Raw genomic sequence first — 25014 nt, 5'->3', positions numbered from 1 at the left:
AGAAATCATGCCTCCATTATTTCTTAGGAATAAAATTTTCGGGAACGCTTTTGCAAGCATTTCCTTATTTTTAGTTGAGAGTTGAGATACTGAAACTCATACCTACAAATTAAGAAAATTCTTACCTCTTTAGATTTTCTGTGAAAATAGGGGAACATTTCGATTAATATAAATTAGCATTCTATTATCCTTGTTTATAAGTGGAATTTTTGAAAACCATGAAATACATTTGTCTATGTATTTTCCTACATTCAGTCAAGATATTAAATACCAAATATCAAGCCCTTATATTGAGCGAATCCATTTATTAGAAATTTTCTAAATGAATAATGGGGAGTTTGAATATTACATGGCATTGCGTAATTTGCACCTTTAGTTCTGAATTTTTCAAAAAGCTGAATCAGGTGTTCACTTATTTTTAAAGGGAATTTTATATACTGTGTTTACTTTCCTAATTGGTGACTGGATTTTTGTAGTGAAAGGAAGAAGAAAGCTTTCTAACTTTATTATAATGCATATTTGAAACACGACCCTTACTTATCTCTTGGTTTTCTCTTTCTCATTCCAAATTTCATTGTATTATTGAACAAGTCACATTTTCTCTTTTATATTCCACAACGTTACCAATGTTTTATAACAAAAGGTCCAAAGTTTATATATAACCAGATCTAAAGATTATTTTTCGTATTTCATAAATCCAAAAGTTATTACCAAACAGTGTTCTTCTCCATGATTTTATAAAACACAAATACTCCTTTTAGTTTGTTTATACTTTGTAATTACGAATTTAATCCACTGATGTAGCGTAAATTGTTTGTCAGGAAAATATTCCCAGTTAGTGAAGAGTTTTCACAAAATTGAATTGAATTGAATGAATGCTGTTGGTATTTCATAAATAAATGTTCCATCAACAATGTTTTACCATAGCATTAACCGTTGCATATGAAAAGAAACACAAGAATTAGTTTACACTTGAGTTCTCATTAGAAGGCAATTTTGTCCATAATTTATAAACAAATATTTCATGTAAACAGCTCAGAAAAACTGTTACATTTTTTCTAATTAAAATTTTTAACCGTTACAAATCAGTGACTACTCTACGGCTCACGGGTTGAAATTAATTGGAACAAAATTTCAGAGAATTTTAATTAGCTTCCCAAGAATTCTCTCTTCTATTAGTGATTACCAGTTCCCAAATATAAACTGGTTTATTACTGTTATTCCATTCTCCACAACTCTCAAAAAATTGGGAGTAAAAACGAAATCAAAATCTCCCCTGCTCATTTTTAAAAACGAAGTGGGTAAACTTCTATTTGGCACAATGCATACATTAAATCGACAAAGAATGTTCTTACCAATATCTCTAAAATCAAACTTTTTCAGAGTTCTCGTGTTTCCACATCTACACTATTGCGACTCAGCCAATTCTCATTTTCCCTAGTAATCCATTTAAAGCGTTTGCAAATACTACAAAATGTTTGGATTATTTTTATTTTCAATTTAAATAACAGTCAACATTCGATACCATTTCATAAGCCAAAATGTTTTCTGCAGCAACAATACATTTATTATTATTCACCAAACCTATAAATCTACTATATATGTAAATGACTTTTTATTACAAATGGTTGACACTATGAAAATAAGGCTTGTCGCAACGGAAAATAAGGCATGTACATTTTATTCCATATTTACCTGATCTCGGAAGCTATAATTGTAGGAACTTCAAATTTAAGAAACTGTTGTCTTTCAACAATGCGCTTAGCAGGGTTCTACGAAACGCATTTCATGAAAAAATTCATTATGTTTTATTTTTCGACAAACACATCTGCGAACAATTAAGTGTAGGTGCTTCAAATTACATACAACTGTTTTACAATAATTTCACATTTAGAACAAGAGTAAGTTTTGCGAATAGCAACTCTTATAGGAAACAAAATATCTTGAAGCAAGGCTTCGCCAATAACTAGATCCCTGAAGCTATTGAAAGTGTAAATTTGATATTGTAGGAAAGTTTTCTTCTTGAACTCTACCCTGAGTTAACACAGTTTTATAGAATAATACTTTTTTTAAGAAGGCAAACATATCATGAGCTCTTCTTCAGCTTTATGAAATCTCAAAAGAAAAAAGAAAAACATAATGTAGTCACTAAATCATCGTTCTCATCAGATTCTAATCTACATATAATTTTGTTTTTAATGAATATGAGATCCATATGTAAAACGAAACGTGAAATTGATTCGCATTTATCAAATTTTTGAGAGTGGTAGACGCAGCAATTTGAAAATTAATTCAAATGTTCTTTTGCCCTGAACTGAAAGTAAGATGGCGTTTTGCGGAAGCAACCTCTACTTGTAAACTCAACACATTATTTTTGACGCTTTTTAGGTCTCTGAAACTGTTAGATGAATACTGAACGTGTTTCACGAATACTTTGGATTATAGCAATACTTAAATTTACGATTCGGAACAATCTAAGAAAAATAATGTGTTTGAGTTTTCTATGTTTTCTTAACCTTTCAACCGCCTAGCGCAGAATCTTGACAATTTACGCTGGTATAGTCTAAAATTAAGACTAAGTTTACGAGATACGACTCCAATTAAGGAAAATGTTTATTAGTTTTAGACAATCATCAGAACTTAAAATTGTGAACTAGATAAAGTTGAAAGTTGTTCAAGTTTTCTCCAGGCTTAATACTCAATTTGCGCAAATAAAAATCACACTTATTTGATTTTATCAAATAGTTATTATCAGTTCACACTTCGTTTGCAACATAGTAAATTAACCTTATTATGGTTCGAATCAACAACTGAAACGTCTTTTCGATTTTTACACTTATAACAACAAATAGATATTAGTGATATTTTTATAAAGCTGTCAACACGCATGAATGCAAAGTATGACGGTAAAATATGATGCAGGGTCTACACGTCTGCATAGAAATATTATGCACGTTCATATCAAACAAGTCGTGATTGAGTGAAATTTAAATCGGATGAGTAACCCAGATTCTGTACTATATAGACTGATGTTGTGATTTGCTTCCTGTACTATAAAATAAGTAATAAATTATAAAATTAGTAAGTAGTTAAATTTAAGTTTCTAAATTGCTTTATTATATCATCATTACACTGTGATATCACTGATAATGTGAAGACATTGAAAGGAATTTACGTAAATTGCTCAGATGCTTTTCTCTATTGCTACATTATTATTGAGCCAATTAGCAATCTCATCATATTGAATATTTAATCTATTCAACCTTTCATTGGCAGATGAAATAACAATTTCCAGAGAATTACCAAAAACATTTTGGTTTTCATCTATAAATGCAACAACCTAAAATAAAAGAAGAATGGTCATTAAAGTTGTATTAGTACAGAAAAAAATAATATTAAGTATATTTTAATAACAGAAATAATAATTGATTCAAAATGATTTTAGTCCAAGAGACAATTTACATTAAAAGTTAACAATACACGTTTTTACTAAACCGTACAAGGAACCATAAGTTCAAAAAAAGTGGAAATTAAAAGCTACAAATTGATTTATGAAAGGACATTTTGAAGTGGTCAAGCTGTAACTACAGAGTGTCATTATCTGTCTGATAACTATCTCATTTTGTTTTCAAATATTTCGTGGAATGGGCCATACCTAAAATAATAAGATAGGAAAGGATATAATAAGATATTTTTATAAATAGGATAAGCCATATTCTACCAGCATCTGCATACACATAATGTCACTGACAATACATTCTGAGAATAATCGTCCGAACCAAAGTACTAGATGTTTTGTTCTGTTATGAATATGCTACAAATCTGAACGGATAGTTAGGAGAAATTCTATACATGCAGGGACATATATATAATTATTCGGATACTGCCAAATATATCTTCACAACCCATCTTGTACCAGTATGAATGACCGTTACTCTTGGAGACCGTTACTCCATTTTCTTCCCACTCCTTGTACACCTTCACTACACAGAAACGGGCGCATCCAGCAAATATTGGTGTCTAGGTTATTGACGCACCTATTGCTCGGATACTTACAATCATGAACTATTAAATCCTGCCCTACTTCCATTATAACAGTGTGCGGTCTGCCAATATGTAAACACAAGTGTGTTCTTTCTCTGCAATACTACCAGTCGGGTTGGTCATATTGTCAATTCGTGTGCTGGCCACACTTTCTTTTGTGGAGTGATTCGGTGACCACTCATACATCTTAAGCACATACGGAAGAAATGTCACTGTCGTTTTTGACGGTTACTGTGAAGGTGGAACATGTTAAAGGAAAGCTTTATTACCAGTACCAAAACTCTAAACCTTTTGTACCTGGTGATCATCTCGTTTCTTACAGCTGTGAATAACCTTGCCCCAACTATATGTAGAAATGTAGGGTTAGATGGTTCGTACAAATGTGAACACTACTGAACTTTCCTCCGATAATTCTCCTGCCTAGACGATGTTATCGACTTTAATGATGACGAGTGTGAACAGTGTAGCATTTTGTTTTAACCAGATTGGACTGAGAGTTTAATTGACTTTTATCAGGCAACAAATAAATATCGATTGTATAAAATGTGTAATAATATTGTAGAAAGTAGAATATTTAATTAAACTTTCTACATTCAGTGTGCATTCAGTAGGTGGTCCGTGATAATGTTATTACAGTACTAAGTACATTTTTTGTCACTATATAGCACCTACCAATTGTTACCAGCCCAGGACATGATGGATTCATAGGTAGTCCTGATCTAAGTTGGGAATAATTCCCCGAACCAAAATTGATCATATTAATTAGCAATAATACAAGCTTAAAAAGTAATAAAATATAGTAAACAAACTTTGTAATAAACATTATAAATAAAATATTATCTTAGGTCCATATTAATAATGTATATGAATGTACATATATATAAAAACTAAGAGTTACATTTCGTTACGTTTGTCATATTTTCCTGGGATACTAGAAGAGTAAGGGATGGATTCGATTCTCCGAAAGTATCTAATTTGTGTTGTCAAACAGGATTAAGAAATATTTTCCTCCTCGTAATTCTAGATATTGCAACGAAACTTGGCACATACACTATATAGTATTTTCCAAGGTAGCTTATATTCAGACACCTATAACTGGTACCGAAATTTTCATATTTATCCCAAAATTCTTTTTTTGTACATTATAAACACATGCGCATGGTATCGGTTAAAATTTTATTTCATTCTTAAAAAAATGACACATTAACCATGATATTTGGATGTATACTGCTGTGTTTGGAAACTTACTATATATATATGTTCCACTTTTCTTTATTGATATATAAAATTCGGTACTGTCAAGCAGGATTAAGAAATATTTTTCCCTTGTAACTATTCTAGATATTGCAATAAAACTTGAAATACTCATTACATATAGAGCATAATATTTTGCGAGGTAAATTATATTTAGGTATTTGTAGCCAGGATTGCTATAAAGAACATTAAATTTAAGAAAAAGGATTTTTCGGAGCAAAAGATCTCTATTTTACTCCAAATTTCATTTCCTTCGTACACCACGCAAACATGCAAATAATATCATTTAAAAGTACGTTTTATTCTGAAGACAATGACGTATAACCCATGATACTCGGACGAATAGTACTGAAAAAGTAGTAGTTACTTAACTGAAAGTCAAAAGTTTCCTCAAAAATGGCAAGAGTCTAAACGGGTTAAGGTGGTAGAGGGAAAAGCAAAATTTAGTTTTAAAGCAGTTTTAAATTTACTGCGTTCTTAATGTATGCAGTCTCAATTCATATTCACTGGTGAAATATCTAGTGGGTTTTTGTCCTAATTAAATAAACTCTGATGGGTTTTTGTCCTACCTTTAGAAAGTTCTACTCTTAATAAAATACACTCCACAGAGTATATCTTGCAATTCTAAATGCTTGCTTGGTTTCAGAGGTGGAGGGGTGAAAACTTTTCAGAAAATACCTCTTATGTTGTGTTATAACATTCCTGAAAAATTCAGCTTGTTACTAATTAGTCCCGACATAAAACCTTTATTGACTGGACTACTAAGAGTACAGAAGATAAACACAGTCAAAAGAATGGACTTCCATGAATAGTTTCCGATTTCTTACGACTAGCTTATCCGTACATTTCACACAATCTGTGTTTTAAAATTCACGCACTGTCAAGACTCAGGTTTCAAAGAGGTAAGAAGCTCGAAATATAATAATAATAATAATAATAATAATAATAATAATAATAATAATAATAATAATAATAATAATAATAATAATAATAATAATAAATGAATTTATGTACGTGTGTAATATGTATATGTTTATTGTCTTATTGAAGCCTTTGTAATTTGAACACTTTTGGTTTGCTTTTAGTACGAAAAAAGCTTGCTCCCCTACGAATTTTGCATGGTACACATCTAAATGACTATGTTCTGATTTCTTCAAACGTACTGTGTTTCATATTACATTAGTAATTTAGCGTTATTTGTTGATTTTTCTTGTTTATGCATATCAACAATATCAAAACACATTGTGAAATATAGTATCTGTATTGCATAATAAATATTCTTTGTTCAGTTTTAAATTTACTGCGTTCTTAATGTATGCAGTCTCAATTCATATTCACTGGTGAAATATCTAGTGGGTTTTTGTCCTAGTTAAATAAACTCTGATGGGTTTTTGTCCTACCTTTAGAAAGTTCTACTCTTAATAAAATACACTCCACAGAGTATATCTTGCAATTCTAAATGCTTGCTTGGTTTCAGAAAAAATGATAAAATATACTTTTTAAACATATTTATTTAATTCTTTTTCAGGAATTTATCATGGAATTCTCGTACGTCCATTTAAAAGAAACAGATTTCCTAACCAAGTATATAATTAATTCTTAGAATGAAATAGGTTATATTACAATATAATCTATATATAGTTGCAGAACAGATAATGATAACAATATTTTTATTAGTACAAATATAGCTGTTACCGTTTGAATTAGCTATGTCGTAGCATTATTGTCAACTAGTTACTGCATCGTCGCAGTTTCATGTGGTGGTGGCGAATTTCAGAACTAAGGCAAGTGAATGAAAAAGGCACAAGACCTAAGCCGCACAAGTCCTAAACGGCGTAAATCCTAAACGGCACAAGGCCTAAAAATCATTTCGCGGCACTATTCCTAAACGCTACAGGTTCTAAAGGACATCAAACCTAAACGGCACAAGGCCTAAAGGTCATTCCCCGGCAGTAGACCTAAACTGCCAAGACCTAAATGGCACAAGCCTTAGATTTAGGTCTCATGCCGTTTAGGTCATGTGCCGTTTAGGACTTATGAGCGTTACCCAATCCTGATATTCCTCGTCCCTGTTAAAATCATTTCGAGCAGAATTCTCACTTAAACTTCGTATATAATTTCTCAATTAAAAACTTCATTATACATGTCTCAGCGTTCCAGAAAATCCCACTCGAGAAAGGAGGAAAGTCGAACAATTTACATAATATTAATATTTCTAATTCTTTTTTTTTCAAATAGTACAATAAGTTCTGCGAGGAATATCACGTTGATTAATACAATCATATGACAGATCTCTTGATAGTGCACAGCGAGTTCCTACTGCCTTTATATATTGTACAGTCACCAGCAAAAAAGTGTGTTCTCAAAAAACGTGTTTGTATGTCCACTGGTTAGTTAGCAGTTTCCTGCAACATGAAACAAACAGCGCCCTCCTTAAAATAAAGAAAGGCTTTCAGAAACTTTTGCCTTCATTTCAAATTTCTTCTCGTATAGAATTATTGTAGGCGAATAACTAATTTTCATGGGACTTAAATTATCTTGCAAAAGGCTGGAAGAAAGTAATATTTGTCAGAAAGACTTCAATATTTATATTATAATGGGACAAATAAAATATCTCTGGGTTCCAGTAAAAATTATGAACTTCTTCTTTCAACTTCAGAATTGAGCATTGATTTTACCATCACGAGTATTCTACTTATATGTATAAAAGTATTTGTATATGTATATGTATATGTACTTAAATGCTTCTATAACGGAGAAAATGCTATTTTACAGCTCTTTTGAAATACTGGGAGATTAGTACAGGAAGTGTGATGGAAAGGTGACGTTCACTATGAAAGATATTGTAAGTAAAGAGAACGATATATCCATTCATCTTATCTTAAAAAAGAAAAATTGGAAAAACAAAATTAAAACCATTTTGTAACACAAAACCACAATTAGAAATGATTTGTAAAATTCGAGCTCCTCCAAATATTTCAAAGTACATTTTGACACAATTTTAATTTATACCCCCTACCCCCTCACAAATTTAACCAGAAAAATTATGGCCAAGCAGAGTTCCAGCTCATGTTTTCAAGGTGTTCTAAGAAGAAATATACGTACATATGAATCAGTTCTATCTTGATAAAACCGTATTAGAATAAATATAATATGTTTAAAACTTGCTAACATCTACTTATTTGAAATATCAAACAAATATCATAAGAATATTCAGAGTGAATTCATCATACTTCTTAATTACCCAGACGTTGAAACTGTAAAACAAACACTGGAATCTCAACTGGATGATAGTATTCATTTGCAAGGTTCACAAACATTTGCTTCAAAGATACAATATTATGTATTTACTTGGTTATTTCTTTCTGTAATTCTGTTTGCCACGAAATATACTACATTTGTCGGCTTTAATTCCTAATAAACCGATATTCAAGTTAAGTGAAACAGGAAATCGCTATTTATTTACTAATGGGGTGTGCAAGACAAATGATATGGATTGTTCAATGTCACAGTAAATTACTGTTTTACATTTTAAATCCATAAACTATACAATCTCGAATGTTCGGAATAACTACGTTTACATTTTGTTTTACAAATACGATGCACTTATTTACTCACCGTATCGAGCATCTCTTGAGTATTTATTTCACCTACAAGATTTCTCATAGCACTTCTTGCGGCTTCAACTCCTTCAAAGCTGAAACAAGAAATATTATTCACAAATTACAATTCATTTAATATATTTCTTTCTACGTATTCTTCTCTTTCATTTCCTTATTATTATTATTGTTGTTACATGCTACATTGTGGCAATCCGAGTTGGAAATCCTTAAACAATATCATGCACCGACATTGACGGTTTTTTAATTTTACAAATTTTTCACGTTTAATGCACAAGGGAATAAATATACAAATAACACTCAACTTCAGAACACATCGCGAATTTTTCTAATTAAAATATCGATGTGTTCTTCGTTGTATTGTACAAGGTGGTCCGGAAGGGGGCGTACTCCCCTTTTAGTTTCAACAGTATAGGGTTAGTTATGGTTGAATGTCTGTATAGACTTGTAATCTCGAATTCTCATTAAGTTCGAATTCTCTCCTTCATTAAACATTCACTGTAAATGTTGGATAACTGTGGAGACATACTACATACTAATTTAAGTTCTTATGAATGTATAATCTCTCTTCGTTAAATGGAAATTAATTTTCCTAGAAGCAAACAACAAATTCATGTACTTCAGTTTCATAACTCCTTAACATCTTTAGAAAATCCAGAATCAGCACTCTAACGATTAACTCATAAGAATGCACCATTGTGCGAAAAGCAAAAAACATGGAAAAATAAAAATAATTATCGGTAGGATGGTCTAATATGGAAATATCCACAGGTCTCTTGGTTTTTCTAATACATAAATACGGACTAAGGTTATTGTTATTTACTTTTAACTTAGATGCAGTAAGATATTGCAGTATAATAAATTTGAAAACCCAGAAACTATTGTAAATGCCTAAATGTTTTTAACCTTTTGTCACTCGCGCCAAATTTAGTAACATAACTACTCGCGCGTTTGCTTTTTTCCAACATTGACATTTTGAGATACAAACAATATATTTAGTAAACTTATTTGAAGTAATGCATGCAATTGTTGAGTAAATACTTAGGATATTTGGAATTGTTGCTATAGTGCTGTCAAAATGTCTTGATCCGTGGCAAAAATGCGAACTAAAGTTCAAACCATCGACATATCCACGCGTTGAGCCAATAAGGGTTCAGCTGTTGCTAAACGAGAGAGCCTTGGCGAAAGGGAGTGAATTCCTTCAGCCGATAGCAACGCTTGGAACAGAAAACTAGGTGTCAAGTCAGTGTGTTTTATCTATAGCTTGTCAATATCTCTTCTCTGAGATCGGCTTTCGAAATCATCGAATCTAATGCCCTGAGTAGCAGTAAAAAGCTCGTGTAACTCATTGCTGCTCTTACGATTAGAATTCCTGTTCCGTCACATGTCCACAGTGATCGTACATCATCACGTGCTCCTTTCTTTTGGCAATCAAATAAAGACGTCGAAATAAAGTCATTAATTTTGCTCTTGAAGTTGCTGTACAGTTGCAGTGCGTTCTTCGCCGAAACTTGTTCGTAATTTATCCAAATAATTGTTAGTACATTTTACAATTTCATCAATCACGGCTATATCGATAAATTTCGAAAAAAAAAAAAAAAAACTGTTTACTCAGTGATACCCTTAGCAGTAAACTTCGGTTCTAGCATCTTTTTCACAATGTTTTTACACTTTGTCTTTGCTGATGCTGCCAGTTACTATTTACATTTTGTTTTCCTGTCTTTCCCAATGAAACAATATTTTCACTGTAACTGTAATTCACATCCATATCGTTTGCATCTGAATCTGCATCTACACTGTTCTTATCTGCTTCACTATCATGATCAATATCATCTTCATTCACTTTTTCATTACTTCAATTCGCATCACTTTCAGCAGCCACTAATTTTCGATAGTTAACATCAGACTCATCACTAATATTGTCAAGCCACTTCTCTATCTCACTTCTATTCAAGAAGCGAGACGTTGCTTAGAAAAACAAAACTTCACTCATAAACAATAATTATCACATTAACGATCGCGCGTTGGAAAATTTCAAACTCCATAAAAATATATGTTTGCTAGTGTTATCACGGAACTACTCGCGCGTTTGAAAAAAGCAAACGCAGACGAAACTATTTTCTCAACCTGTACTGGAAGCTACTACAATTGCAGCACGTCAGCGAGCTTTAGGGTGAAAGAGGGGAAGGAGCCACTTGAGGAATAGCAGTGAGGGTGACTCCGCTAATGCGACCCCATTCGTAAAAATCATTAGTTTTTACTCACCTGTTTGCTTTTTTCCAACAGCGCGAGTGACAAAAGGTTAAACATTTACTTTAAAGATTTTAGGCTAGCTTGCCTACAAAGCATCAATTGTCTGAATTGACTAAATTAAGTCAGAGTTGTTTCCAAAATCTAAACTGGTCTATTGAAATAAACCCAAAATTTATTTTATTCTATCAGACATACACGTAGAACTTCCAGAGAAGGAAATATGAAAGGCATGCTAACTGCATTCCACAGTTTTATATAAAAAATACCATTTAGTTCACTCAAAACACATTTCAAGTATACGCTTTAGCTCTAGACTTGCCATTCGCATGTAAGTTACATAAGTCAAGAAGAGGCGGATCCTTCCAGATTTACTTCAGATACCACAAAAAAGACAATGTAAGTGCTTATTCGTAGTAAGCTTTTGTGATAGTTTCAGGTTCCTTGCTTCGTATCTCAATCATAGCCTTTATATACGTTATAAGAAGAAATAATGAAATTAAACATCTTTATAACTCATTATCAGTTTTCTGTCTCTTCAATTCATGTTTGTCTCTATCTCTCGCAATATTCTGTGAAAAATCAACCTAAGATACATATAGACTGAAAATCTACAATCAAGGTTTCGATTCAAAAGAAAATAGAAGCGTCTTATTGAAACTTTCATGTTCTGAGCTCAATTCTGAGTGTATATATATATATATATATATATATATATATATATATATATATATATATATATATATATATATTGATGGATAGTTATGCATTTTTCGATTTTTCTTCCTTTTCTGTGTATCTGTTTCGTTTCTGGTCACAAAACTGGTCACATGTTGATAGATATTTATTCTTTTATTGCATTAACCTATAAAAGAGTTCAGTTTTTGACATATTTAGCATTTACGGTTTATTAGACTACTTTTCATGCCGGTTTATAAATTAGGTCAATTATTGGACAATATTCAAATCAGATTTAAAAATAAAGAAAAAATAAGAAGAAATAGGCTCTTACACAAACACATATTCTGCACTCGTACGGCACACGATGTAACACAATAATGGCATCAAAGACATCAGCGCAAAGTCAGACAAATGACGATCAAGGAAGTTCTTTGAAAGCAAGAAACATTCAAGTACAAATATCTACAGAAACATATACACTCTCTCGCTATCATGTAAGAACAGGGGATGATATAAGAAGCTATCTCGATGAGCATGATGATATTTCCAATAGCAGTTCTTAAGGTACCTTTAGCTTTTAGACGAAATTTTCGAAAATGGTTGCAGATATTTTTTGAGCGTAGAGACATTTATAAGATATTATATTATCAGTTATGGACTTTTATCATTAAAGAGTTGGCAAAATCCACGATTTACTTGGATATAGAAGATCATTTAAGGAAACAAACGTCCAGATGATCGGTGACTAATTTTGTTTAATATATGTTATTATCATGAATCAAACGCTTTGATGATGTTTTAGCAGAACCGACGATTGGTTATCGCTTTTACAGTTTCTGATTTACAGGTATATTTGTAGAACTGGTAGGAAGGCAAACGCTTAAAAGTGTTGCAGAATTACTTTCGCCTTTGGTATAAATTGAAGAAAAGCAAAGGTAACAAGACGAATACAATGAGAAACAAGTAATTTGTAATCTTAGAAATCTGGAATCTCAAAGTTAAGAAACAAACAAGAAACTGAATCTTCAGATTCCGACTGCTAATGACACAGCTGAACGAAAACTCGTATGAGCAAGAAAGGAATATTTCACCAAAGATAAAACAAGAATCAGCACAAAATAACAGCATGTTTCAGATAATATTGACACAATTAAGATTGATCAATTGCAACAACAAGCAGAGAAATGAGCATTGGAAATTGGAAGGTTAACGAAACACACAGTAATCGGGGAATAAGGCTTACAACAACAAAAACAAGCAAAACAGAAGTAAACAATTTAGAAACACACAGAACAATGGGAACTATTATTGTAACAAGCAATATTATAATCAAATGAGTAAAGGAAGTGACCATAATTCTAAAACCTTTCACCTCAACAATTCGATCTCCAGAGACTGTAACGTTTTGTCCCCAAACATCTTTTCCTCACAAGAAAAAAATACTTGTAAAAACAAATCAATATCACTTACCTCACTATTTCATCAAGGTTATGAGAAATGAAATCAAATGATGCAGACAAGCCAACGTCATTTTGAACCAATAAACCGACCACAATTTGGAAATAATCTGTTAGAACATTACCCTCCGTTATCGTCATTTCAAGAAAACTGTAACAAATTACGCAATGTTAACATGTTTGTGCAAGTGATTAATATTAGAAACTAATAATTATAATTATTAATGTTTCCATTAATATGTAGTAACTATCACGCAAAGTCATATTCATTATTTTACGTAGAAAAAAACTTACTTTATAGATTTAGGGCATTGTAAGGTTTTTACAAGTATTTGAATGACGATGGAAAATAAAAATTTAAGTACACTTTATATATGTACTTACATAGTTGAAACATTTTAAAATGGGTACTTCAAAACTGCTAATCATGGGAGCCAGTGAATTTAATATTCTATACATGCGAGATTAGGCGTAACAATTTGCTCCAGAAACTTGTAATAATTTATTGTAATAATCTGTTTTAAGACTAATTAGAGTTTGCTAGCAGAGAATTTTGTCTATACTCAAGGTATACTCAAATAAAATATAGTCATTTATTCCCAATACACTGCACGTGAATTAACACTAACCGTTGGTGAAATGGTATAGTATTTTATTATTGTAAAATAAAATAATAATTGTGCATATTAAAAGACAAACACGTATTATAACAAACAATGATTGCTTGGTATAATACTAGATCATTACATTGACATGAATTCTTGCTATTTTACAATCAAACATATATGTTCTGTTAAACCAGGATCGGAATTAATAACTACGAAATAATATAATGTTTGATAATTTGTTGTATGTAATTTTGCAAAATAGCATAATTATCTGATTATGTATATAATTCTATATTGTCTTTAAAGAAATAAAATGTTAACTTATTGACGACTAAAATTTAACGCTGTCATATTTTATTACATTGCACATCTTAATGAAGACTTAAAATATAAATTCATTATTTGTACTTACCTGTTAATTATGGAGACATTTTGTGTCTGTGCTAAAACTGACAACAACTGAAGGAATGTTGAAGTTAGTGGATCAGTTGTACTCAAGCGTTCAAATATAAAATTCCATTCTTCTACTCCACCTTCACGGACGGCAGTACGGTAAACAGTTTGTCTCAGGTTCGGTGATATACTTAAAGGAAAAAATAAACGAACAATAAGATCGTGTTTGTGACCAGTTGCTTGGATTCTTAAGTACATATGAATACATGATATTTCTAAGGATATATTTTTGTTTCTGCGTATTGGATTTCGATTTTGTCTTCTTAATGCTGTATACTAGATACATCCATTAAAACTAAAGTGATATTTTTTCTTTATTTTATGCATAGTGATAGTATCATAGATTAAGGAACTAACATGTAGAAAGAAAGCTTCCCTGACGATAATAGAAGATGGTGTTTCGTCGCAATTCTGGACAAAAATCGAGGTGTGGGAAATAAAACAAATTTAATGAGCACGCAAAAAGGAATGTCAACTGTTCCACATATGATTCATACATCTTTCAGTTTTTAAGTCATCTTTGTGCAAATAATAAGACATTGGTTTAAACAGAACGGTAGACAGACAGAAAGGTTGACGTAAAAACGTTGTTGGCAATTATTGCACGAGGCGGTCATCGGCATCTAACTATTAGTGCTGAATATATGGTACAGGTGAAAGAACTTATTCGAGTGAATAACAGGCGGACTGTTAATGAGATTGTCCGAAATCTTAGTACGGGCATACAAGAGCATATCAAATGAATTATGACATTCTGATATACCACAAGGTTTCAGCAAGGTGATTGCCTCATTAATAATCTCCTGATCGCATGCCTACGAGGATACCTATCTCACTGTAGAGTCATCTGCGTTATACGTGTACGTTTCTTAGCAAATACTTGATAATTACACGAGAATAACGTCTTGTCCTAGCCCACACGTCAGAGAAAACTCTTTACTCATGAAATTGAAACAGTACACCACTAAATTAGAAGATCGAAGTCCCGTCTGCAATTAAAGGGCTTATATCTACCTTCTGGAACCTAAGAGGTACGGATTCCTTGGATAAATTGAAAGTGTAGCTGTAGATGCATGGCAGTACCGTGAAACTATAATGAATTTGAAGATTTAAATAAAACGAAATCTATCAGCGTGACTGTTTACAATTAGAAGTTAGCTTAACGTAGCAAACCTTTTGCATGTTTTATTCTTATAATTGGAAATATGGAAAGTTTCATTAAGTAGTATTAAGTATTCAAGGTGAGCTCTATGAAATCTAATATCGAAATTTCAAAACGAAACTGCAGGTCACTTATAAGCAATTTATGACTTAATTCTGATTTACTATCGATATCCTTGAAAACAATTTTATCGATTTGAAACTTGCTACGTTGTTCTTAGGTTTTCTATCACACAAATGTCATTAGTGTTAGGGTTTTTAAGATTATAGGATAGTTTAAGTGTAATTCAAATTTGTGCAAGAAGATTATTTACTTCTGCTAAAACAAACTCGGGACACATTTCACTCACAACTATGTTTCTAACTTTTCAAAACTTCACTAAAGAAGATAAAACAACTGTGATTACACCATACTCAAGGACATAGTAGCTACTATTATTTATATGCATATCTATCATTAAATACACTATGTAATCAAAAGTATCTGGACACCTCAAAGCATACGTTTTTCATATTAGGTGCATTGTGCTGCCACCTACTGCCAGGTACTCATCAGCGACTTCAGTAGTCATTAGACATAGTGAGAAAGCAGAATGGGGCGCTCCGCGGAACTCACGGACTTCAAACGTGGTCAAGTGATTGGGTGTCACTTTTGATCACATAGTGTATATCCTTAAAAGAACATTAGAAATATTGAAAGTGAACTTCGAGTTTCAATAACGTGTTTTAGAAGACAAGAAACTTCTGTATTTAAACAATTCCTCTGAATTAAATAAAAAAAGCGTTATATCGTCATATTTAGTACTTCATAGAACATGGAAAACATTATTCAACTTACGGGTTATTTTCATCTGGATTTGGAGAATTCATCCACTGTCTGAAAGCCTCTAAAGACCTTTGGGCTGTGTCGTTGTTTCCAAAATTATTTAGGGTTTGAACTATTAGAGCTCTAGTTAGAGTCGTGGCGCCTTCTTCACCTTCTACATCATCAAAGCCAACGTCATCGTATACTGCTTCAAGAAGGTGGAGAACATAACTCTAAGGCAGGAAAAACATATTTTATTATTATTATTATTATTATTATTATTATTATTATTATTATTATTATTATTATTATTATTACTATTATTATTAACATATCCACATTGAATATCTTAGCTGCAAAGACTTTGCAAATGTTATCAGTATTATATTAAAGGTGAGTCATAAGCAAATTGAACCCGATAGTAAACATGTCGCTAAGGGCAAACGAAAGTTAACTTCCAGCTTTTAGACTTAATAGCGATAATGTTGCTCAAATTGTAACATTCAGTAGTAGGTTGTAATTTATGTGTTTTACCGTATTCCTGCTCAGCAATTAGGATTAAAATGTAAATGGAATGTATTGAATCAAAGATAAGTTTCTCTTTTAACGAGATATTTAGTTTAAATTTACAGTAATGGGGAACAAGAAATATTTGCCTTTAGAAGCACTTTCCGAGGAAAATTCAACAGTTCAGAATTCTGATGGTATGAATGAATACCTGCCCAATAAAATTTGTTCTCACAGTCCACCCTAAGTCTTAACACGGTCTGAAAGTACCCCTATGAAGGTATCTGTTCAATAATCATTAGGCTACTACAGCGGCTATAATTCTAAGGAATCTGTTCTCTAACAGGCAGTTGTCTTAGAACCGAACAGAATTCCTTCGGAAGTGAGACAAATCTGTATTTCCTATTAGACTCAAATACATAAGAGAATCCCATATGTCAATAATTTTCTTCCTTGGAAAGTGTCAGCTTTATTTGTGTTATGATAGGGGACCACTTATTTGAATGATGAGTCCACCTATTCACTGTTAGTGTTTTCCTCACACTGATTGTGTTGACAGATAGAGCGTGTGTTATGCAGAGGAGACTTCTCGAATGTTACTCAGAGGAGCCAGAGAACGAGTCTGGTCACAGGCACTTTCCCTTTTACTTAAATTATGTACTATACTACTAGGGATGAAATTTAGGCATGTAAAATTAGATGCGTATCTGAAAAACTGTTGTTAAAGGCCTTAAAATTGTCAAAGTCATGTCCAGATAGCTCGTTTTCTCAAAGGCTATAGTTTCATTTACTATTCCTTCTGTCATTTATTGTTTATCTGTAATTAGTCAAAAGTCTACTAAATATCGGTGCTAGCAACTCTCAAATGACGACAAGTACGCAAACTATGGTTATAGAAATGTATTCTATAGAAACTTCTAATTTTATTTCATACCACGTACGATTCAATTGTCATGTACTTGCTCCAACACGGTGGATTCGAAGATGACTATTATTGACTGTAAGTCAAGTCAAATATAGCAATTATACTTTGAAATATATGTAAAGTTGTGTTCAAAATTTGGGTCGTATGTCTTTAGAAGTTACATAAATAGAAATAAATTTATTTCTTATGAGAGGCAATTAGATGTGTGTTGTTGGAAGAGTGCGGGAAAAGAAAATGCATATTTCCAATAAGTGTTTGAAATTTTTTATTTAAATAATCGATTTATAATCAGATAGAAATCTGCGAAATTTTCATTTTCATAAACGTGTAAAATTTAAGAGAGAGAGAATTATATGATTTATCAGAAATATGCGTATTAGTTCGTAATGTTAGTTAATTAGTATTTGTTAGTAATGCAATTTACTATACATTTGGCACACTTTTAGTATGCATGGGTATTTATGCATTTAAACGTAAACAAAGGACTACACAAAAGTAACATACACACAAAAGCATAATGTGGGAAGCAATCACAAACTTTCTCTGTTAATTACTTTATATGTGTTTCCCAAGAAGTAGTTTATAAACATGCCGTTGTGATGTACTTGGTTAGCATGTAATCTTTCGTTGTCTCGTTTTCCCGATTATTAGTAGTTCAAGTCTCATATACTGCGTTATTTCTTTTACATTTAGTACATGATATTTCAATAAAAAGAGTTTCTTTTATTCTAAAAATGTATCTTAATATTATTCGTTTCATGCTAGTCAATTTGAGCATGGGCAAATACGTAAAGTTTTGTCTTTGAAAGTATTTGAAATTATCAATAATTTTATATAAAAGACAACGCTTTATTGCCATGACGCGAAAATGAAACTTAATAAAGCTTCAATCAACTTATCAACAATCTTTAATGAAACAATATTTTCCTATTTATCACGTGTCACGTACCGTAACTACAATTGTTTGTGCAATTTTGTAACACAGTGTGATTCTAACTTCACTAAAACTGAGTAATTAACGTTGTTCATTTCTTTGATGCACAATATCTTGAAAAATTATTTTAATATAAATTTATTCTAATTATAAGTATGGTTACATGCACAGCGTTTTGAAACGGAATGCAAGATTTTAGTTTGTAGAAACATGAGAATCGAAATAATAATATCATTGTATGGGCCAAATAGTCTTTGTGAGTAACATGTAGAAAATATGCTAAAATATGTAAGAAAAAAAATTAAAAATAATTCTTCGTATTTCCGTCCGTGTGAACGTAAGGACGGTATATACTCTTCTCTATTGTCCGTGCTCTCTACAGCTCAAGGCTAAATAACTGAAATTATATATATATATATATATATATATATATATATATATATATATATATATATATATATATATATATATATATATATATATATTCTCAGTTTCCACTTGAGATGAAGTTACTTAATACCTTCACTTCCCCAATAAGTATGAAACTTCTTCTTTCGACCTCTCTAGAAATATACTATTATTTTCTTTCAAATAAATTTAAAATTTTCGCATTAACAACCATATGCTAATAAATATATACTGTATATCTATATCTCCAAAAGTAAATAGATGCTCGTTATGTCTAGGATTGGTTCATATCAAAGAAATTAAATGAAAAGTTCAACGAATTAATATGAAGATTAATTATTTATTACAATTAAATATTCTAATTTAGGAGGTGGGTTACTGGCTAGAATCTCAGGACGCTACTTCGGCCCTATATCCATCCAAATCTCCTGGTTGCCCTTCCCCAATAACTAATGGAGAAAGGAAGAATTCAAGCTAACTTCTAATTTTCGTAATTAATTATTAAACTTCTCACCAATTTAGAAGGAACCCGTGGAAATACGGGTTACAGTAATCACTCAACTCTGGCCCGTACTTCTTACATTTTAAAGATAGAATCTTGACTCACAGGACACAGCCTAGCCTAATCCTGAATCTGAGACTCCAAATTAAGTCTACCATAGCCTCTAGAGTCCTGGCACTAAGCGGCCACATTTTGCTTTGTAACTATCGCTTGAAATATGATGGTTGTTGATTGCCATCTAATGAATAAGATTAGTAATAAACACAGGTGGGAGGTACACAAACGTTATAAAGCAGTTTCTACTACGATGCAAGAATCAGAATAGAAGAAAAATAAATAAATAAATAAATAAATAAATAAATAAAAACCAGAGGTGCACATACGTGCACCTATGGACTGAAGAGGATAAGAAATTTATCTAAAATATATATATTCAGGATAGGTTGGTCTTTGGGTTAGGTTGTCATTCTTCACTCCACGGCTCTGACTAAATTTCCTTGCAGTCAAGGAATGAGAAATTAGGAGTGAGTCACTCACTCTTACACTTTCCTTCATGAAGGTTGCAGTGAGAAAAAATCTAATCACTCTCAGCACCTAATTCTGCTAATAAAACATACACAGGGGATCGAACCCAAACGCATTCTGATTCAAATAAATGCTCCTCAACCACTAAGACAAAACCAATACCTAAGTCTATTCGACGTCACTCACTTTTGACATAGACTCCATAGGAAGCTTATCATGCTTACATTTTAATCAACAAATAAGTGACCCAAGTAGCCTCTGCTTTAGGCGTAGGATCAAACTTCTAAATACAACCTTACATTCCTAATTACCTAACATGGTTTAAACTATCTTACGTTCAAGTGCCATTTTACTTTTGAAAAGGAGTTTACGTACAAACTTACATCTGTTTAACTTAAGAAATGTGGAAGATACTACTTTTTTTTATCACAATTTTAAGAACAATGTCATTCCTTAGCGGTTAATTTCAAAACACTTGGGATTAAAGTAATATTGCAAAAATATTGCTAAACCTTATTGAGTGTAATCGAAGTGTTTTGGTGAGGAGGGAGTTTTGTTGCTCCGGAGTGAAATTTTTCCTAGGACACCCCTGAAACCATAACTGCGTTATGATGAGGCAAACAACATTAATTTATATTTTTATAAATTACTCCTTCTTTTAGAAACTAAACTTTTGGAAACACTGGAACATATATTTATTTCAATGACAAGTTTGTACACGTACTTTCAAGTTCCTAAAGTGACGAACTGGTAGCATACTCCACTTTGTTCTTGGATTTTAAATCTCCTCCCCCTTTATAACATACATTTTAGCGAAAGTGATGTAATGAAATCACTACTCCAGCGTTGTTGTGAACATTTTCCAAACTTCGCCTTCAATGGTTCATCCACATTCAATAATAAGGGGAAATAAAACTTAGATTAATATTTGTATGCTAGACAGTGTTATAGAAATTACTCTATACTTTTTTCCTGTAGATGATGAACCCTTGAGAGAGCTCACACATCTAGCCATTTATTTTAAGATGTGTTTATACAGCAATTGTCATCTATCTAACGTGAGTAACTTTTGAAACACTTTATTTCTGGTATAAATTTTAAAATCCCATCTCCGCGCTTAGGATACGTATTTAGTGAGGCTCCAATTGAACTGCCTGCTGAATCGGAAAAGTAGTTTTCTCATTTGGTATTTGGTGCCCTAAGATTGTAGTGCCCAAGTGGTTTGGGCATTGGAAAAATCTACAATTTTAGATTAAGACCATCTATTTCCAACTCTCTTTTTTATTTTTTCGTATCGTTATCCTCTTAACCTATATTTAGAAACGTCCTCTCAGACCTAGCACTTTTTAATCTCTTTTCCTGTACTAGATTTGGTCTCGATCGGTTGAGTACTTTTTGCTATACCAAAGTTTAATTTCATCATTCCTGAGAAGATTCTCCTTGCAGTCAAATCAATGACATATGCATTCTTGACTTATTTGTAATTTACTTAGTAACATGATTTCATTCGGTTTTGGGTTTAGCATACCTTCCAGCAATGAGGCTATCTGGACCTACAGCTTAACGTAAAATACGAACCACGTAAGCTCCCGCCGGGAGTCGAAACCGGGTTCCCACGAAAAAGGCGAGTATGTCAACTGTTTAGCCACGAGGGAGCTGAACTTAGCAACTTAAGTTCGGATTCGATATATGTCTACCATTTGAGACCGGTACAATAAATACAGCTAAAATAAGAAATAGTAGGCTATAATCTAGATATCAAGAATGTATTTCATGTTTGTAAATTAACTGACGCTTACTGTTTGAGAGAAATGTGCATTTTTTATATCTTGTACATTTATTTAATAGCAGAAACGTGTGTTCATCGCACAGGAAGAGCAGATTAAATTGCAAAATATTTGGGACGTTTCTCGGACTTCCTCCCTTGTTATAGGATGCATCTTTGAATTGAAATCAAGTAATGAAAATTAATCATGACTTAAGTGATAATTCTTCAATAATTACTTCAAATGAATTTTTCCTTCCAGTAGTGGGGCAGGAAACATAGAAATTATAGAAATTGCTATTATAAAAATTATAGAAATTGTCATTTTTCTCCTAAAAGTGGAATTTTCCAAATTGGAAGTTGGGACAAGTGACCACCGAATTTTAAAAAGGAGTTTATATACCAGGCTTTATCTTCCTAAATTAGGGGCTCACAAGATACTCTACCCTTTGGCATAAATTTTGAAGCCACTACGTCTCTGGGTATGCAGTTTAATGAAGCTGACATGACAAAAGTCATATCTGAGCTAAGTGTTAACTACATTACAAAATTCAATTCAATCACTTCAGATCTTGTTCCATCATGAGACAGTATTTCATTTCAATGTGAAGAAACGTATTAACAAAATTGTCCATTCCATATATATATATATCTTGTGTTTTTACAAGATTTAGATATTGTATCTTGTGTTTTACTCTCAGGAATCACTGCTCTGCTTTTGTAGAACGAATTTAGCGCCATACTATATACATATATATATATATATATATATATATATATATATATATATATATATATATATATATATATATATATATATATGTGTGTGTGTGTGTGTGTGTGTGTGTGCCGAATTTTATGTTAATAATTTAAATGTCTAGTTAGATATTCTATTTTTGACGTACATTTTGAATTCTGATTTTCTTCTTAGTATATAATAAATAAAAAAACAAATAAATGAATACAACTAAACAATTAATTGAAAGAAAATGACAGTGCTATGTTCAAGTATTTTATTACGTTACTTTTATTTAAATGTGTATCCTAAAAGAAGAGAGGATTTTAAAATATATACCAGAAATAGTATTTCTCAAACTATATTGGAATGATAAAGATCAGACTCGGGACGCTTTCAAAAATTTCGATTTTACTGGAATGAAGAGATTGATTTCTGTAATATTTTAATTTTCCATTTCCTATTCAAAAAAATAGCCGAAATGAGAAAGTGTTTGAAGCAAATTATTTACATGGATTGACGTAAATATTATCATCTCATTTTGAATCATATCCATATCCTAAGAGGGAGAGAGTGCTCAAATATAACTTTCAAATATTTTCCAATAACCTAGTTTTCCTGTGTCAAGAGCGAGCATTTCAACTAGTCTACTACAAAAATTGAAATAGACCTTGTCAGCATCGTCGTAACAAAAAAGGGAGTTTCGTCCATAGTGCAAAACTACGTTAGACATCCAAACTTTGCGTATTTAATTGACGATGTTTAACCTATTCTTTGGATGCTGAATCTGTTCCCAGAAAGGGGACACTCCTTCATATCTTTGAAAGTTTTGCTCCATTAAAATCAGTATCAAAACCTGAAGCAGTAGTACATTTTAATTACTTTCAGTTGTGATAGAGTGTAACAGATGTTAATTATATGTTTCTCTGAGACGTTCAAACGGGTGCAAAAAATCTCTCTTATAGTATTGTGATAAAAAGTGGAAACCAGAAATACTGAATTGACAATTTCCGGTTTGAATATTTGGTTAGTGTAGAATACGAAACAAATACTTGGAACACTAAATCGATTGCAAGAAATTTCTCGATTCCTTTTACCATTTCTTGCTATATTGGTATATATATTGAAATCGGATGTAGTTCTAAATTTGAACCAGTTTTCGTGTTGATAGAGTGGTGCTGATGGTGACAGTATAGCCTCTTCAGACGGAATCGATAGAAAAACACTGTTTGTCGCTACCTCTTACCATTTCTGTCCTACGGCGAGAGAAGTTAAAACCAGAAATAGCGAATTTCAGCAATTTTCCTCCGAAATAGATCGGTACAGGAGACGGAAACTATTCCTGATATGCTGAATCGAATTAAAGAAAACACGTCTTGATATCGGATACAACTTTTGCCCTGAAACCTGTTAACAGCCAGACAGACGAACGGACTGGTGAACGAACGGACATAGCCGTTCTACAAGACTTGCAACACTTATGCATGGGATAGTTCGGAAGCCTAAAATGTGAGTCGTGCGAAAAAAAAAAAGAACACTGCCGATTTGCGATTTTTACTTTCATTAAGACGCCTAAAATAAGAGGGAAAGAGGTTTTAAAATTTATGCCAAAACCCGCATATCTTAGATCTCTTCAAGTTAGGGACCTGAAACTTGAGGTAAACATTTATCATGAAAAAGATCAGTGAACATATTTACTAGTGTTTTAAGAGATACCACTTCTAATGTGGTGAAGGGGAATTTCTACATTTATTTTATTCACATTCTAATTAACGTGATCTGTCTTATCATCAAGGGAATTATTAGAACCGTTTGAAATTGATTTTTCGGACATTATTAGCACTGTTCTCAAGCCAGGTCAACGTTACTTTCTTTAGAATATATACAGAAAGAGACTTCAAAGTTCATAAATATCTAACAAGTCCTTTAAGTGAAAATATGCTTAAACACCGTGTGCGTGGGTTTACTCGGGGTTCTGCTCCCACTTTCTTCATTCCACCATTTCCTTCATTTCTCATAATCGCTGTCCCCTTTTATTCCAGCCGGCATATCTGTGGGTCGTAAAACTCAAAGATTTCATTTCATTTTTAAAAATTTGCTCTAACGTTTTCGAAAATTCCACTTTCCAAGAAGAAATTCACTTATTTCTATATTTTCGCTCAATATATGAAACTTACTTACACGTTACCTGTATGACCATGGGAAAACAACTGAATTCTTTGAAATGAATTTGAAGATAGTTAGCACTTGGATCGAGCTTACTTTTGATCAATTCACTTGAATTCATTGAAATTACTTTTGAGCATAGTTAGCACTTGGATCGAGCTTACTTTTGATCAATTCACTTGAATTCATTGAAATTACTTTTGAGCATAGTTA

At 32.1% G+C, this 25014-nt stretch overlaps 1 protein-coding gene across 1 annotated transcript in view; it reads right to left on the bottom strand.

Annotated features, from left to right (window-relative positions):
- Positions 1 to 3139: 3139 nt before the first annotated feature.
- LOC145678641 (aminopeptidase N-like) overlaps positions 3140 to 25014 on the bottom strand; it is a 60546-nt gene continuing 38671 nt past the window's right edge. Inside the window, exons 11-15 of the mRNA XM_081749007.1 lie at positions 16367 to 16566; positions 14327 to 14497; positions 13320 to 13457; positions 8917 to 8995; positions 3140 to 3340 (exon numbers count right to left, since the gene is read on the bottom strand). Coding sequence (XP_081605133.1) covers positions 3185 to 3340; positions 8917 to 8995; positions 13320 to 13457; positions 14327 to 14497; positions 16367 to 16566 — 744 coding nt within the window. The 3' untranslated portion in view covers positions 3140 to 3184. The remainder of the gene's footprint in view (positions 3341 to 8916; positions 8996 to 13319; positions 13458 to 14326; positions 14498 to 16366; positions 16567 to 25014) is intronic.

The sequence above is a fragment of the Thermobia domestica genome, chromosome 2, assembly GCF_964235325.1.
Source record: "Thermobia domestica chromosome 2, izTheDome1.hap1.1, whole genome shotgun sequence".
In the NCBI taxonomy this organism is placed as follows: Eukaryota; Metazoa; Arthropoda; class Insecta; order Zygentoma; family Lepismatidae; genus Thermobia; species Thermobia domestica.
This window is presented reverse-complemented; position numbering and strand designations above follow the sequence as displayed.